The 16,756-nt window shown below is 44.6% G+C and overlaps 1 protein-coding gene across 1 annotated transcript; it reads right to left on the bottom strand.

The window, feature by feature from the left end:
• Nucleotides 1-9,822: 9,822 nt before the first annotated feature.
• Nucleotides 9,823-16,751, bottom strand: LOC114903625 (zinc finger protein OZF-like). The gene is given in 4 exon segments (XM_029236596.1): nucleotides 9,823-10,011; nucleotides 10,014-11,366; nucleotides 16,325-16,410; nucleotides 16,723-16,751. Coding segments are annotated over 4 exon segments (1,563 nt in total). The 3' UTR covers nucleotides 9,823-9,916.
• Between the last annotated feature and the right edge of the window lie 5 nt (nucleotides 16,752-16,756).

The following is a 16,756-nucleotide window of genomic DNA, read 5'->3' as shown; positions in this document are numbered from 1 at the left end:
AAGATCCCACATGCCACGGAGCGGCTAGGACCGTGAGCCATGGCTGCTGAGCCTGCGCGTTCGGAGCCTGTGCTCCGCAACGGGAGAGGCCACAACAGTGAGAGGCCCGTGTACTGTTAAAAAAAAAAAAAATCATGTACCACAATGTTCATTACAGCTTTATTTACAATAGCCAGGACATGGAATCAACCTAAATGTCCATCAACAGATGAATGGATAAAGATGTGGCATATATATACAATGGAATATTACTCAGCCATAAAAAGAAACGAAAACTGAGTTATTTGTAGTGAGGTGGGTGGACCTAGAGCCTGTCACACAGAGTGAAGTAAGTCAGAAAGAGAAAAATAAATACCATAAGCTAACACATATATATGGAATCTAAAAAAAAAAAAAAAAAAGGCTCTGAAGAACCTAGGGGCAGGACAGGAATAAAGATGCAGATGTAGAGAATGAACTTGAGGACAAGGGGAGGCAGAAGGGTAAGATGGGATGAAGTGAGAGTGCATGGACTTATATATAATACCAAATGCAAAATAGATAGCTAGTGGGAAGCAGCCGCATAGCACAGGGGGATCAGCTCTGTGCTTTGTGTGACCACCTAGAGGGGTGGGATGGGGGGATGGGAGGGAGACGCAAGAGGGAGAAGATAGTGGGGATATATGTATAGCTGATTCACTTTGTTATAAAGCAGAAACTAACACACCATTGTCAAGCAATTATACTCCAATGAAGAGTCTACAGATACAAATGGACAAACAATTCCATAAAGTCATTTGGACATAAAATATGTACATTGTTAGTGCCAACTAAAGAATGCTACTAGCCATCTGGATCTATAAGGATTGAGTCACTAGCCACTGCAGTCACTGATCCCCAGCACACGCTGAAAATAGATCAGGGCAGAGGTAAGGAATGAGGCACTCTGTGCTCTGGGAAAACTGGCAGAACAGGCTTTCAGAAAGTTACATTTTTTGAGGAGAAATTTTTTATGAATCTGGATTCTTGCATCTTCCCATTCTTAGAAAAACACCAAAACCATTAACTAAAATTCCTCGTGACTAGCGGCGTGTGGGATCTTAGTTCCCTGACCAGGGATGGAACCCGCACTTCCTGCACTGGAAGTGCAGAGTCTTAACCACTGGGCTGCCAGGGAAGTCCCCTGACCTCCCTTCTTTTCTCTTCAGAACAGTTTCTCAGAGCTATCTGAGAGGCTGTCTCCTGGGCGGTAGTTCTCAGTAAGATACTGAATAAACTTGATTCACAGCTTTTATTTATTGTTCTTTACATGCACGTAACCAACGCAGGGGATACAGGTTCGAGCCCTGCTCCGGGAAGATCCCACATGCTGTGGAGCAACTGAGCCCCTGCGCCACAACTACTGAAGCCCACGTGCCTTAGAACCCGTGCTCCACAACGAGAAACCACTGCAATCAGAAGCCCACGCACCGCAACAACGGGTAGCCCCTGCTCTCTGAAACTAGAGAAAGCCTGTGTGCAACAACGAAGACCCAACGCAGCCTCAATAAATAAATGCCTTTAAAAATAATAATAAAAGAAAGGAAGAAATGCAATACATGTCCTGCATCCAATTTGTGCCTTAGGAGAGGCAGTCCATGGGCATTGCCGGGGTGAAGATTTTAGTGTAAGGGGTGAAGTCAACTCCAACTTTGAGGTCTTGGGTTGGGACAACGTCATTTGAACTGTTATCATCTGAGGTGATGTCATCTCCAGCAACGAGCTCCTGGGCGAGGATGATGTTGTCTGGGATGTTGGATGGGACTGTCCCTTCTAAGAGGGTACCTGCTTGAGTTGATGTGGACCTCAGCATTTGCCATGTTTAGTTGAAACAATGGCTTCCTTGGAGGGTTGGAGCTTCTTGAAAATTGATAAAAGTACTCAGACCAGAAGCAGAAAAATCAAGTCACAAGAATGGTGTGCAGCTGCATTTGACAGGTTTTTGGTTTATTTGTGGAGGAAGTTTAGGTTTAAATTATAACTCCGAATGAAAAAGGAATGTCCTGGCAAGGCCTCATATTGTGGCGTTAATACATGTTGAGACGTGTGATTTTGATTTAACTGTGAGACAAGAGATTCCTAGAGGTTCTTGCTATTTTTACCAAGGGAACAATTTTTAAGTAATGACCCAACAGCTTATAAGAAATGTGGAGATGTGGCCATTGTGAGCCAGGTCATCCCATGCTAAGATTCTTGCCTGAAGTTTGCCCAAGGGTGCTGTCCCTTGGGTCCTGTGCTTTATCAGGGATGTCCTGGCTAAAGGATGGAAAGAAGCAACATTTCACTGAGCTCCACCATGTCTGATGGTTGGCAGTGCTGTTCATCTTCCACTGCAGTTCACTCAGTTAATCCCAAGGGGCTCTCCATGTAGACAAGGGGCCTGAATGGAGGTGACCTTCCAGCACCATGGAATCTGGCATGTAACTAAAGACAGAGGATGCCACCACTCCTACAGGTGGAATATGCCAGAGGTTCCAGGTTTGTTTCCAGGCTGTTTTAATCTACGGAGGACTCAGTAGCTGTGCTGAGCTTGGACTGTGTTGTTTCCATGACTCAAAGCATGGTGGGCAGCTGAATACAAAGAGTCACAGGCTCAGGGTCTGTGAGAGCCTCTATTTCCAGAAGACACAGGAGGTAGACAGTCATCGGTGTTTCTTGTTTTTTTTTTTGCAGTATGCGGGCCTCTCACTGTTGTGGCCTCTCCCATTGCAGTGCACAGCCTCCGGACGCGCAGGCTCAGCGGCCATGGCTCACGGGCCTAGCTGCTCCGTGACATGTGGGATCTTCCCAGACAGGGGCACGAACCCGTGTTCCCTTTATTGGCAGGCGGACTCTCAACCACTGCACCACCAGGGAAACCCCATTGGTGGTTTTAATGGCAGACAGCATGGGCAGAGAAGGCCAGCTTCTTGTATCAGAAGCCCTTGGTCAACTTACAGCCATCATGTGTCCAGACTCCAGCAGGTTTAAGGAGAAACTGCCAAATCCTCTCTGGTAGAGTTTCTGAGGGCACTATCAGGAATGCCTGCTGATTTTAATTTGGAAGTAAAATTTGTAATGACGAATATGTTGGAGTAGCCAGGAAAAGGTGTACTGTATCCCTCTTAAGGTAGAAACAAACTGCAGTAGAGGCTATTGAAACAGGCACTGAACAGAATATGTCAGCCAAATCTATAGAGCAAAAAATATTCACCCGTTATTGATTGAACGGAATCAGTAACTTTTACTGGGTATTGGATATGGAACATTGATGAACAGGACCATAGCATTAAGGTTGTAGTAATCTATCAAGTGGTGCTCATTTTTTTCAGATTTACGAACAAGCAAAATTGGACTGTAAATGGAGAAGCAGTGGGGTATAATCACCATTTTATTACACATAAGTTTTAATCCTTGAAGGTCTTGTTTTGATTTACATGGGGTCACATTTATCAAGCCAATTTGTAAATATCAAAGTCTTGATTTTAATCCATTTCTATTGTGCCAAAACATCTATGCCCAATATGGAATATCTGAAAGAAATGGGTACTGTGACTATGGGAGACTGAGGCAAGGCTATGTCAGGGAGGAGGAAATTTCCCCCTCTATCCCTCTTGAGTTCCTGTGGCTGGACTAATAATAAAATTGACACAAGGGGCTTCCCTGGCCGTCTAATGGTTAAGACTCTGTGCTTCCACTGCAAGGGGCATGGGTTAGATCCCTGGTCCAGGAACTAAGATCCCGAATGCCGCAGTGTGGTCAAAAAAAAAAAAAAGTGACACTAGACAGATTAACAGGACAAAAAGAAACACTTTAATTCATGTGCACTGAGGTCTCATAGGAACATGTCTCTTCCGTCAGTGTTTTTGTTCTAATCCCAAGTGTGAAATGTGAAACAAAATGGAGTTTTGTTTAAAATGGTGCTGGGGGACTTCTCTAGTTGCTCAGTGGTTAAGAATCCACCTGCCAATGCAAGGGACACGGGTTTGATCCCTGGACCAGGAAGATCCCACACGCCATGAAGCCACTAAGCCCGTGCACCACAGCTACTGAGCCTGCAAGCCACAACTGCTGAAGCCTACACACCTAGAGCCTGTGCTCCGCAACAAGACAAGCCACCTCAATGAGAAGCCCATGAACCACAACGAAGAGTAGCCCCCCCTTGCCACAACTAGAGAAAGCCTTTGCACAGAAACGAAGACCCAACACAGCCAAAAATAAATAAATAAATTTACATATATATTTAAAAAATGGTTGATGATAAATTTGATGTTATGTATTTTTTACTACAATACAAAGAAAATAATCTTTAAAAAAAATACAGATAAGTCTTTAAAAGTAGAGAAACTAGGACTTCCCTGGTGACGCAGTGGTTAAGAATCCGCCTGCCAATGCAGGGGACACAGGTTCGAGCCCTGGTCCAGGAGGATCCCACATGCTGCGGAGCAACTAAGTGCATGTGTCATAACTACTGAGCCTGTGCTCTAGAGCCTGTGAGCCACAACTACTGAGCCCGGGTGCCTAGAGCTCATGCTCCGCAACAAGAAAAGCCACTGCAATAAGAAGCCCGAGCACCACAATGAAGAGTAGCCCCCACTCGCTGCAACTAGAGAAATTCCGTGCACAGCAAGACCTAATGCAGCCAAATATAAAAATTAATTTAAAAAAAAAGTACTTGTAACGTCCAGCAAAACCCATCAAAAACATTAATTAATTAATTAACTAACTAATTTTAAAAAGTGGAGAAACTATCCCAGCTGCAGGGATAAAGTTGCAGACATCAGAGTCAGAGATATGGTGGTATGATAAGGGCGTTTGATGGTTTTGAGATAACAGCTTTGTACTAGGATGGGAGAGGAACCGTAGGAGCTAAGGACAGTACACGTCTGACAGCCAGCAACCTTAGTCCTGACTCAGCAAGATGGAAAGGTCAGAGCTGTCAGTCACACAAAAACCTCTTTGAAGAAACTGGGACTTCCCAGATACCCTCAACATAAGCAGAGAGCATCTAGGGAACTGAGAGTCCTCAGTCCTACAACCACATAGAATTGAACTCTGCCAACAACCCAAACAAGCAAGAATCTGGTTCCCCAAAGCCTCCAGAAAGGAACACAACCTGCCAGCATGCAGGAATACCTGGAGCCCCAGGGACGGGGGGAGAGCTCTGCCTCTGGGTGACTGCATCAGTGTCCAGATGACTCCTTTCCACACCTGCATGGATGCTACCCCTGCAGTTACTGTCCTGGCATCAAACATCAATTTGATTCTTCTGACTCCGATTAAACATTATCCCTAAGTTATTGATGTGATGGTTTCTACTAACCTGGACTGGGTGATTATCCTCCTCACTCAGATGAAAGTTGGGGTCCTGGGAAACTCCTCACTTCTTTGTTTTTTTACTTTCACTTCACTCACTGGAAGAAGTCTCACACCCAGAGACCAAATCCTCAACCACCTTGTCCTAGCCAACTGCTTAGTTCTTTTCTCCAAAGGGATCCCTCATGAAATAACAGTGTTTGGACTGAAATATTTCCTGGTCGTTGCTGGATATAAACTTGTGTTCTATTTTCATAGAGTAGCCAGAGGGGTTTCCCTCAGCACTACCTGCCTCCTTGGTGGCTTCCAAACCTTAAAGCTTTGCCCCAGTAGCACTAATTGGATGGAGCTCAAAATTAGAATCTCAAACTACATTGGCTTCTGCTGTTCCTTTTGCTGGATCCTGACTCTCCTAGTAAATACACATATTGCTATAAAGGTGCATGGCCCAAACAACGCCAAAAGTATAAGTTTGGGGCTTCCCTGGTGGCGCTGTTGTTGAGAGTCCGCCTGCTGATGCAGGGGATACGGGTTCGTGCCCTGGTCCAGGAAGATCCCACAAGCCGCTGAGCGGCTGGGCCCGTGAGCCATGGCCGTTGAGCCTGCGCGTTCGGAGCCTGTGCTCTGCAACAGGAGAGGCCACAACAGTGAGAGGCCCACATACAGAAAAAAAAAAAATATATATATATATATATATATGTATGTATGTAAGTTTGAAAAAAGTATATAAATACTGTTCTGGGCCCACTCCCGACAGACAAGCTCTTAGCTTTTGACATGCCTTCCTCATTAAGCTTAATCATTTCTAGCTTCTGATTTAAAGTGAAAGACATGAAGTGATTCTAACCTTTCACTGGAACACTGGAGGTTATTGTAGGGTTATTAGTTGGCCTAATTTCAATATTGTTGTGTATCAGGGAATAGGGAGGCCAAGGAGAGAGAGAAAGACAACGTAATGGCCAATCAGTGGAGCAGTCAGAACGCACATTTATCAATTAAGTTCACCATCTTACAGGCGTACAACTCATGGTGCTCCAAAACAATTACAATAGTAACATCACAAAAGCAAAAAACAAAGTAACAAAAAAACCAACTGGGAATTCTCTGGCAGTCCAGTGGTTAGTACTCTGTGCTTTCACTGCTGAGGGCCCGGGTTCAATGCCTGGCCAGAGAACTAAGATGTCACAAGCTGCATGGCACAGACAAAAAAATTTAAAAAGTAACATCAAAGATAACTAATCACAGATCTCATAAGAAGTATAATAATAATGAAAAAGTTTGAAAACTTGTGAGAATTACATGTGACACAAAGATACAAAATGAGGAAATGCTGTTTGAAAAATGGTGCTGATAGATTTGCTCAGTGCAGGGTTGCCACTAACCTTCAATTTATTAAAAACAAATACAGTATCTGTGAAGCACAATAAAACAAGATACGTCTGTAGTCTGCCTTAAAAAACAAATATATTTTTGAGAAAATTGATAAAATTCAGCACTGATAAATATTTATCACATTTGAAAATATTTTTATTTTGTGTGAGAAAGTTATTGTCATTATGGAAATACTCTTACATTTTAGAAAAGCATTCTCAAGAAACTATGCATTAAACGACACAATCTCTGGATTTTAAGTAAAAGAACCCACTAATGTGCATGAGAGATGAAATGCAAATGACTAAAAATAATGACAGAAGATTGGGAATCCATGACAGTCTTTTCTACTTTTATATATATTTGAAAATAGCAATTACAAACAGTAGACTATATCCTGTATCAGAAATCTTATAAGTTGAAAAGCACAAATTTAAAAAGGGCTTAAGGAAATTTTATGCATCAAACCATCAAAATTGACATTTTTAATATATACATAAGTCAATTATATATCAATTAAACTCTTTTAAGTTACAAATATTGAAACATCATCACTGTCTAATCATTTCTCTGTTTAGAATGGTGTGATACTGCCAACTCTTCCCAACTCTATTCAGTGACATCAGGTTGGTAGTTTGAAATTGTTCATGGTATTTATACCAAAGAAACTGGCAAACACTACAAACTAAGGCTTGATTTATAGTATTACTGAATGCAGTATATTGAATGTCTACACTTAGAAAAGTGATGGAGAATATGTTAATAATGCTGATGAAACTTAAATGTTTGGTATAGGTGTCCATACACTGTGCATTCCATCAAAAAAAAAAAAAAGTAAAAAATAACAAAATATCCTTCCAGTATTCAACAATGATTCCATGCAGCAAAGAAGTCACTCACATCATTGAAGAATAAGTAAAATACCAACATGTCTTTGTTGTTTGTCTTATTGTAACTAAAAAGCAAATAGCCAAATTCACAAAATAGAAAATAGGACAAAGAAAAGAATAGACATCTTACTAAAGAAGATATACAGCAAACACATGAAATAATGCTAAACGTTGTAAATCCTTAGGGAAATGCAATTAAAACCAGTGGATTACCTCTACACACTTATTTTAAAAGGGTAAAATTAAAAAGTAACCTTACCAGGTATTGACAATGGTGTGAAGGAATTGGAAGTCTCACACACTGCTGGTGGGAATGCAAAAAAACACAAACATTTTAGATTACAGTTTGGCAATTTCTTAAAAAGTTATACTATTCACCTACCCCATGACTGAGGTACTGCACTGAGTTATTAATACAAGAAAAATGAAACATATCCATATAAGTAATTGTAAACTAATGTTCATATCAGCTTTTATTTATAAAAGCTAAACACTGGAAATAACTGAAATACCCATAAACAGACGAATGTATGAACATAGTCAATTATACATGGAAGAGAAAGCTTCCATTTCTAAGCATTCTTAGAAATAAGAATGTTCATGTCAGTACAATGAATTATTCTCAAAGTAATTATGTAGCATCAATGAAGCCAGAAAAAAAAAAGTAAACACTTTATGATCAATCATAACATTCTAGAAAATGCAATCTATTGTAAAGGAATGTGAATAAATGGTTGTCTGTATGGCCAGGGAGAGCAAGGAGACTAGAAAAGGGCATGAGGAAAATATGCTGGTGACAGATAGCTCATTATCATGATAATAATAATGGCTTCACAAGTGTATACATGTGAAAACTTATCAAATTGTACACTTTATATATGTACAACATTTCTACGCCCATTATACCATCATGCAGGTTTAAAAAGTGGTTCATAATAAAAATCTAAATATCCCACTCTTCAGAAAATTACTCCACTATCTCATTCCTCATGCCTTGAGGGGCAGCCTCTCCTCAGGGACAGGAAATACTGGCAAACAGTGAAGGCCATTTCTAGCTGAGTCAAGAGGACTGCTGGCTGGGTCACAAAAACCACATGCCTGGACCACAGTATCTCACCATCCTTCTTCTATTGCCTGTATAGCAATGGCCTTGAGGTCAACAGCTCAGAAAGCCTAGAGGAATTCCCCAAAACCCTTATTTTGTCTGCCAATGACCTCACAACATAAACATACCTGGAGGTCCTGAGATTTCTGGACACACTCATCCTGCAGTCATTGTCAGTAGAACATTTGTGGATGTACCTTTAGAAGTGGTACATTCCACGTAGCTTGCTGCAGTCTCCTCCACTCCCTAGTAACCAGTGTTTCTGTACCAATTGCGGTCTTCCCTGCCCCTGCAGCCTTACAACTATAGACACTAGCCTATGGAATTCCAGGTATCAGGGTATATATTGTTGCTTTGGAGGAGAACTGGGGTTAAGATTTCCCTCAGTAGTGCTGGCCATTGTGTGTTATCCCCTGTGGGCAAGAAAAAAAAGAATCCATGTTGTCTCCAGAAGCACTAGAATGCACAGAACTCTTGTATCCAGGCAAAAAATTATAACAAAGTATTCTTTCCTAGGAGGCCTTGGCAGCAATGCAAACTAGGCCAAAATGAAAGCCCTATATTTGGCCATCATACCATGTCCTCTGAGGCACCCAAAGTTCGGATCTCCACAAAAGTCATTTACCCCTCAGTTTGATGGTCCTATTGTGCTTTCAAACTATTCCACACAGTGAAGAGCATTTCCAAAATTAAGGTGCTTAAACAAAAAGTCTTTACTATTACACAAACCAGAGCAACGTGCAACAGGCAATTTCTGGTTGGGTGACTTGGAAGCTGGAAATATTCATCACAACTACCCAAGACCAACTGTGTCCCTGAAAAAGCTAGTTCTTCTCTGCAAGCTGCCAGCAGAACTCAGATAGTGTTCTCAGGGCCAACACAGGTCAGGTCCATGCCCTAACTTGTCAGAGAAAAGGGAATGAAGACTCCATAAGGGCTCAGGATACTCACGATTTCCTCCAACAAGACAGCACAAAGGTCAGTTGCTCTGAGCATACTAGGCTTGTGACTGATGCCAACTGTGAGGGCCTGCCAGATGCTAGAGGTGAGATAGTTTCTGCCACAGAAACTGGCAGTGACCTTGGGCAGGTTACACATGCTTCCAACACAACCGTGAAATTTACGGTGAATCAATTCCTAGTCTGTGGATATCCCAACGTGAGATTCAATTCATGCAGATGGTTCCTCACAGAGGCTTTCCTCCAACACAATGATGCTAAGTAAGAAAAAAGCACATTCATTGCATGTGCAAGACTTTTTCCAGTGTGAACTCTTTGGTGTTGACCGACGTTAAATTTGCAGGTAAAGGATTTCCTACACTCACTGCACATGAGCTCTCCTGTGTCGAAGGAGACCAGAGCTCTGAGTAAAGGATCTCCCACATTCACTGCAATCAAAAGGTCTTGCTCCAGTGTGCACCGTCCAGTGTCGAATGAGGTGGGTTTTGCGGCTAAAGGATTTCCCACATTCACTGCACTCATAAGGCCTTTCTCCTGTGTGAACTCTCTGGTGTTGAATGAGGACAGATTTCTGGCTAAAGGCTTTCCCACATCCACTGCACTCATAAGGTTTTTCTCCAGTGTGAACTCTTTGGTGTTGAATGAGGACAGATTTCTCACTAAAAGATTTTCCGCATTCACTGCACTCATAAGGCCTAACTCCAGTGTGAGCTCTCCAGTGTCGAACGAGGTGGGTTTTACAGTTAAAGGCTTTCCCACATTCACTGCACTCATAAGGCCTTGCTCTAGTGTGAGCTGTCTTGTGTCGAAGGAGGCCAGAACTTTGGCTAAACGATTTTCCACATTGATCACATTTATAAGGCCTTTCATTAGTGTGAACTCTCTGGTGTTTAATGAGGATGGATTTCTGGATAAAAGATTTCCCACATTCACTGCACTCATAAGGCTTTTCTCCAGTGTGAACTCTTTGGTGTTGAATGAGGTCAGATTTCTGGCTAAAAGGCCTCCCACATTCACTGCACTCATAAGGCTTTGCTCCTGTGTGAACCCTCCAGTGTCGAATGAGGTGGGTTTTACGGCTAAAGAATTTCCCACATTCACTGCACTCATAAGGCCTTTCTCCAACGTGAGTTTGCTGGTGCTGAACAAATCTGTATTTGCATTTGCTACACTCATCAAGACCTTCTCCAGCGCAGACTCTCTGGTGGTGAAGTATATGAGTGTTGCCAAAAACTTCCCTGCATTCAATCCACTTGTTATGACTTTTTCCATTGTTTAAGGCCTCCCCAGACTCAATGCTGCTGTGTGGCTTCTCACTGTTGGGAGTGGCCTGGTGTTGATGAAGGCCCAAAGTAGCTAGGAAGTTTTTTCCATCTTCCCCACAGGGGAAGGGCTTCCCTGACACATGGAGTCTGCAGCTCGTCACAATCGAGGACCTGTCCACATCCATTTTAAGGTTTTTCTCTCCATTGCCATGCTCCTGATACTGGTGAAGGCTTGCATTCAACCAGAAGCTGCTGGACCCCCCACCAAAGTATGGTTTCTGCCCAAGATATGCTGCCTGGAGCTCAGTCAGCTGCAAAATGTCTTTCAAGACTGAGACACACTTCTCACAGGGACGAGTCTTCTGGTTTGATGGAACTAACTGAGAAGTCCTGACCTGTGGCTCTCCTCCAGAAACACTCTGCTCAGAAGGGATCTCCTCATCCTCTGCTCCACACTGACAATCTGAAAGCAGAGGAATGCTAATAAAGTGCTAATGAATCCATGGGAATGTTTTCAGGATGAGGCACTAATTTGAAGGGAGGGCTGCTCTGCAGTACTGGGCCTCTAAAGTTCACAGAAGGGGGGTAACTTTCCAGGACAAAGGGCACAAATACAGGGTGTAACACAGGGAGGAGAGGCAGGATCATTTACTCCCTCCTCTGCCAACAGCCTTCAGCTAGATCTTGTCAGCTGGGAACATGTCCATACTATGCAGAAGGATGACTGTGTCCAGGCCCAGGGAAATACAATTGGAACTGAGTAGCTGGTGTTCAAGGACTATTTAAGAATGTGTGCACACCTCACAACACTTTACAGGCATATGTCATTATCATGGCACTTTGCTGTATTGCCCTTTGCAGATACTGCATTCTGGTTTTTTTCTTTACAAATTGAAGGTTTGTGGCAACCTTACATCCAGCAAGTCTATCAGTGCCATTTTCCCGACAGAATTTGCTCACTTTGTATCTCTGTGTCACATTCTGATAATTCTCACAATCTTTCAAACTTTTCCATTATTATTATATTTGTTATGGTGATCTGTGATCTTTGATGTTACTACTATGACTCACTGAACGTTCAGACAATGGTTAGGATTTTTTAGCAAAAAAGTACTTTCAAATTAAGGTAAGTATATTGATTTTTAGGCATAATTCTACTGCACTTAATACACTAAAGTATAATATAAATATAACTTCTATATGCACTGGGAAACAAAAAAATTCACGTGACTCACTGTATTACAGTGGTCTGGAACTGAACCCACATCTCCAAGGTATCTGGATAAGTGTAAGTCACTGTGGGAGAAACTACAGATGGTGCAGTGGAGAGGGACATGATGCATACAGGTCTGAAAGGTGGGGAGAGTCAGAAACTGGAAATGACAAATCAGTAAAGGGTCAAGTATGCAGAAGAAAGTGTAGAAATAATTTGCATCAAGTGGCACTTGCACCAAAACACTGGTGGACACAGGGTAGGTTCCCGGTATGATTAAACACAGCCTCATTTTCATGCCCTCCCCTCGCCCCCCCTTCAGTTGCCACTCACCAGGACCAGGTCTCCTCTGAGACCAACTTGCCATGTTCAGCCTGTAAAGCAATCAGGGCTCTCCCCACACACCCCCAGTTCTGTAACTACATGAGACTGGAACGAAACAAGTCCTTAGGGAAAGACAGGACATGTGAGTGGTCAGTACTGACTCAGAGCAACTCAGGAAACAGCAGACCCCAGGAAAGGAAAGACTATTACAACAAAATCCCAAAACAGGGACTTTCAAGAAAAGCTTATACATAAATAGTGACAATGACAATACCTGCAATCCTGATATAGGCAGTCACAAGGAAGTCTTAAAATTAAAAGTTCTCATCACAAGGAAAAAAAATGTGTAACTCTATATGGTGATAGATGCTAACTAGACTTACTATTGTGAGCATTTTGCAATATATACAAATACCAAATCATTATGTAATACACCTGAAACTAATATGTCCTATGCCAATTATATCTCAAAAAAAAGAGGAAAGGGAAAGAATCTGGGGCACAAGGTACCATAGATCTGGACACAGTCAACTTGCCAAGGAGAGGACAAGAAATGTGAGCTCTATTAGGCTGACTGCCAGACTGACTCCCAGACACTTCCCTGCATTCCTCGGGGTATCAGACGTTGGGGCTGCTTGAGGAGTACAGTGCTCGGGGCAGTGTACACAGCTCAGCACTGACATCCACAGCACATATGCCAGGTAAGTGGGGAAGTTAACAGAGACAATGGTCTAGCCATGGAATGGAGAGAGCTGCCTCTTGGATGGGGGAAAGACAGAGGACAGTTGAGGACACTGGGAGGAATATGAAGGCCTTACCCAGGGATGTTGTAAGTTCAAAGTTCTCCAGCATCACATCATGGTACAGGAACCTCTGTGCCTCATCAAGGAGCCCCCACTCCTCCTGGGAGAAGTAAATGGCCACGTCCTCAAAGGTCACACAGGCCTGCCATGATGGGGACAGTTTGTTCCATGATCAGCTTCTCTCACAGGACCCCAAGTTCATCCACCTACCCACTCATACCCTGCTCACCGTCTCCTGCCACTTCCTCATCTCCGAGGAGATACCAGGCCCTGGTGTCATCGATGTGAACACTCTTCTCATGGTCCCTTTGATTACCCTGTCCACCCACAGCACCAGGCAGGTGGACAGACAGATGATATCTATGCTCTGGGCCTGGCACACAGGGAAGGACTCCCTCTTATGAGGCAATTCTCCTAGGATGTCCCAGATCATGCCTCCCAGACATAACCAAGGGTGTGGGTTCACATTTTAACCTTATGTCCTCAGTGCCAGGGCCTTCAGGCCATCAGCTCATACTCCCTTTCCACATCACTCTTTGTACAACGTCTCTCTCAGTCACCACCTCTTTCCTGCCCTGCAACACAGGCATCTGCCTCTCCTTCCTACGTGTCATGGAACATGTGGCATATAGAGAGTGCTCAGCAAATTCAAGCAGGATCCAAATACCCAGACCTCCACTGGTCCCCACTGCCATTGGCAGTCCTGCCTGACTCTGCTCCTTGCTTCAACCTCAGCCACCCAGAACCACTTGTGCATCTCATACAGTCATGTCCCTCTTCCACATGAGCTACACTTGATGTGCTCTCCCATCACAGACTTCCTCTCCTTTCCTAACCATCATTCAAAACAGAGTCCCAGACATTTTCCACCCCAGGTCCAGTGACTCTCCCAGATGACCACTTGTGCCACTTAAACTAATCCACCAACCTGACTAAAACCCCCCAGAAACAGAAGGTCACAGCAAAACCCTGGTGAGCCCATAGAGCAGTGAATAAGCAGTAGACCTGGCCTCACTGTCAATCTTGCCTCAACTGCTCCTTTGCCGCCATTTCTGTCTCATGTGCACTCATCCCTCAGAAATCTAAATCACCTAGTAGCTCATCCTCTTTCCCACACTGTTCCCACGACCACTTATCTCCTTCACCTATGTTTGTGATGTCTATCATCCTCCACCTTTGTGCCCAAGGACAAGGCCCAGCCCTCAGACCCCACTCTCCCCTTCCTGGGCTATTATTAACACTATCATAACCAAAATTATCACCACTAAATGTGACCCACAGTGTTATGGACTGAATGTATGTGTCCCCCCAAAATTTGTTATGTTGAAGCCTTAACCCCAAAGGGTAGTTGGAGGCATGGCCTTTGGGAAGTAATCAGGTTTAGATTAGGTTGTAAGAAGGAACCCTTATAAGAGGAAGACAGGCATCTCTTGCTCTGTCCACCTCCTTGTACCAAGAAAAGTCTACGTGAGGATACAGGGAGAAGGGAACCATCTGCAAGACGGGAACAGAGTCCCCCACCAGGAATCCAACCTGCCAATACTTTGATTTTGGATTCCCAGCTTCTAGAACTGTGAGAAATAAAAAGTATTCTGTTCTAGCCATCTAAGCCAAGACACACAGCTCCACCCTTGTCCACATACTATCCACCACCTTCTTCAGGTGTCTGTCCTGAAACCCTCCCCAGAGACCTAGACCTGTGTGTCCAGCTGCCCACTTAATACCTCTACTGATTCGTTCTCTGAAACATCTCATACACTTAACATGGCCAAAACAAAGCCTCTAATATCGACTGAAAATTAATCCTGGGGCTTCCCTGGTGGTGCAGTGCTTAAGAATCCGCCTGTCAATGCAGGGGATAGGGGTTCGATCCCTGGTCTGGGAAAATCCCACTTGCCACGGAGCAACAAAACCTGTGCACCACAACTACTGAGCCCGCGCACTCTAGGGCCCACGACCTGCAACTACTGAAGCCCGTGTCCCTAGAGCCCATGCCCTGCAACAAGAGAAACCAGCACGATGAGAAGCCTGCACACCGCAACGAAGAGTAGCCTCCCACTTGCCACAACTAGAGAAAACCCAGGCACAGCAACGAAGACCCAATGCAGTCAAAAAAAAAAAAAGAAAGAAAAAAGAAAAAGAAAATTAATCCTACTACCAAATTCCAGATCCCAACTGATGGAGCTTCCATCCCTCTGGCTGCTACATCCCAAAACCTTACAGCCATCCCTGACTTCTACTCTCACAAAATCAGAAAATCTGAGCAGATCTAATGAAAAAACTGAATTCAGAATCTAACCATGTCTACCACCTCCAAGGTCACCACACTGGTCCACATCATCAAGACTCTCCTGGACTGTAACAGTAGCGTCTTCCCTGGTTTTCCTACCACATTCCTCACCCCCCGCCCCATTCGGTTCTCCATTCTGCAGTCACAGGGAGCCTGATAAAAGCTGGGTCAGATCACCTCCCTCCTCCGCTCCAAACCTCCCATTGTTCCCATCACCTGCAGAATAGGCACTCAACTTCTCAGAGCGCCATTCCAGACCTGACTCCTGCCCCCTTGCTCTCTGTTCCCATGAGAAACAAAGGAGACTTGAGATTCCCTTGAACTAGCTCAGTCTCCCTTGCAAGCACTTGCACATTCTGGTACCTATACCCGAGGCAACCAGTCTAACACTCTGAACAGCTTTTGGAAAACTTCTGAAAGCCTAAATCAGGAGAGTCCTTTTCTATTAACAACTGTCAATGCTCCCGGCCTCCTGAAAATGGCAGCGTGGCATTTCAAGCGCGACTCTGCCTCACCTTCTCTGTTCCCTGAACACACAAGGCAGATCTCGGAGTTCCCGAATCCTCCCGGCTCAATCCGACCTCCAAGCCTTTGCACCTGCCGGTCCCTCCGCCTGTGACCCTCTGCAACGCGCCATCACACCGTCTGTCAGAAACAGGGCCCCACCCACGGCCGCCTCACCGTCCTGAATACCGGGGTCTGGGCTGCAGGCACGTGAGCCGGCGCCCCGCACTCGAGGCTTTAGTGTCTTGTGGAGTGAGGGCGGTGAGGGCCGGAGAACGAGCGTTTACCTGAGGCGGGTTCCTCAGCGCCGCCGCCGCCATCGGACTGTGAACGGAGGAGGGGGAACGCGGGCACAGTGGACCCTACCCCAGGCCTGGCGCGGACAGCGTCTCCTCTCTGACCTTCTCGGTCTCAACTCGCCGCTGTGGAACCTGAGACCGAGCGAACATACCCCAAGCACCTACAAAACGACCGCCACGAGGAGAATGCCGGAAGTCCTGCCCCTACGCTATGCTCTTGCAGGGAAGTGCCCTCCTCCTGAGCTTTAATTGGCTAATCGCCGAAGGCCCCCGGCGCAGCGTCCTCTGGGAAATGTAGTTCCAACAGCTCTGGGACCGAGCGTGGAGCGCTGCTCACCTGGACCGCCCGGTAAAGTGGCCCGGTTAGAGCACCTGTGCAAAGATACCAGAACCCTGAGATAAAAGTTTGGGACATAGGCC

This window comes from Monodon monoceros, unplaced genomic scaffold (genome assembly GCF_005190385.1).
Source record: "Monodon monoceros isolate NGI ecotype Baffin Bay Population unplaced genomic scaffold, NGI_Narwhal_1 Super_Scaffold_10, whole genome shotgun sequence".
Lineage (NCBI taxonomy): Eukaryota > Metazoa > Chordata > Mammalia > Artiodactyla > Monodontidae > Monodon > Monodon monoceros.
The sequence above is the reverse complement of the archived record's forward strand: the minus strand, read 5'-3'. Positions and strand labels throughout refer to the sequence as shown.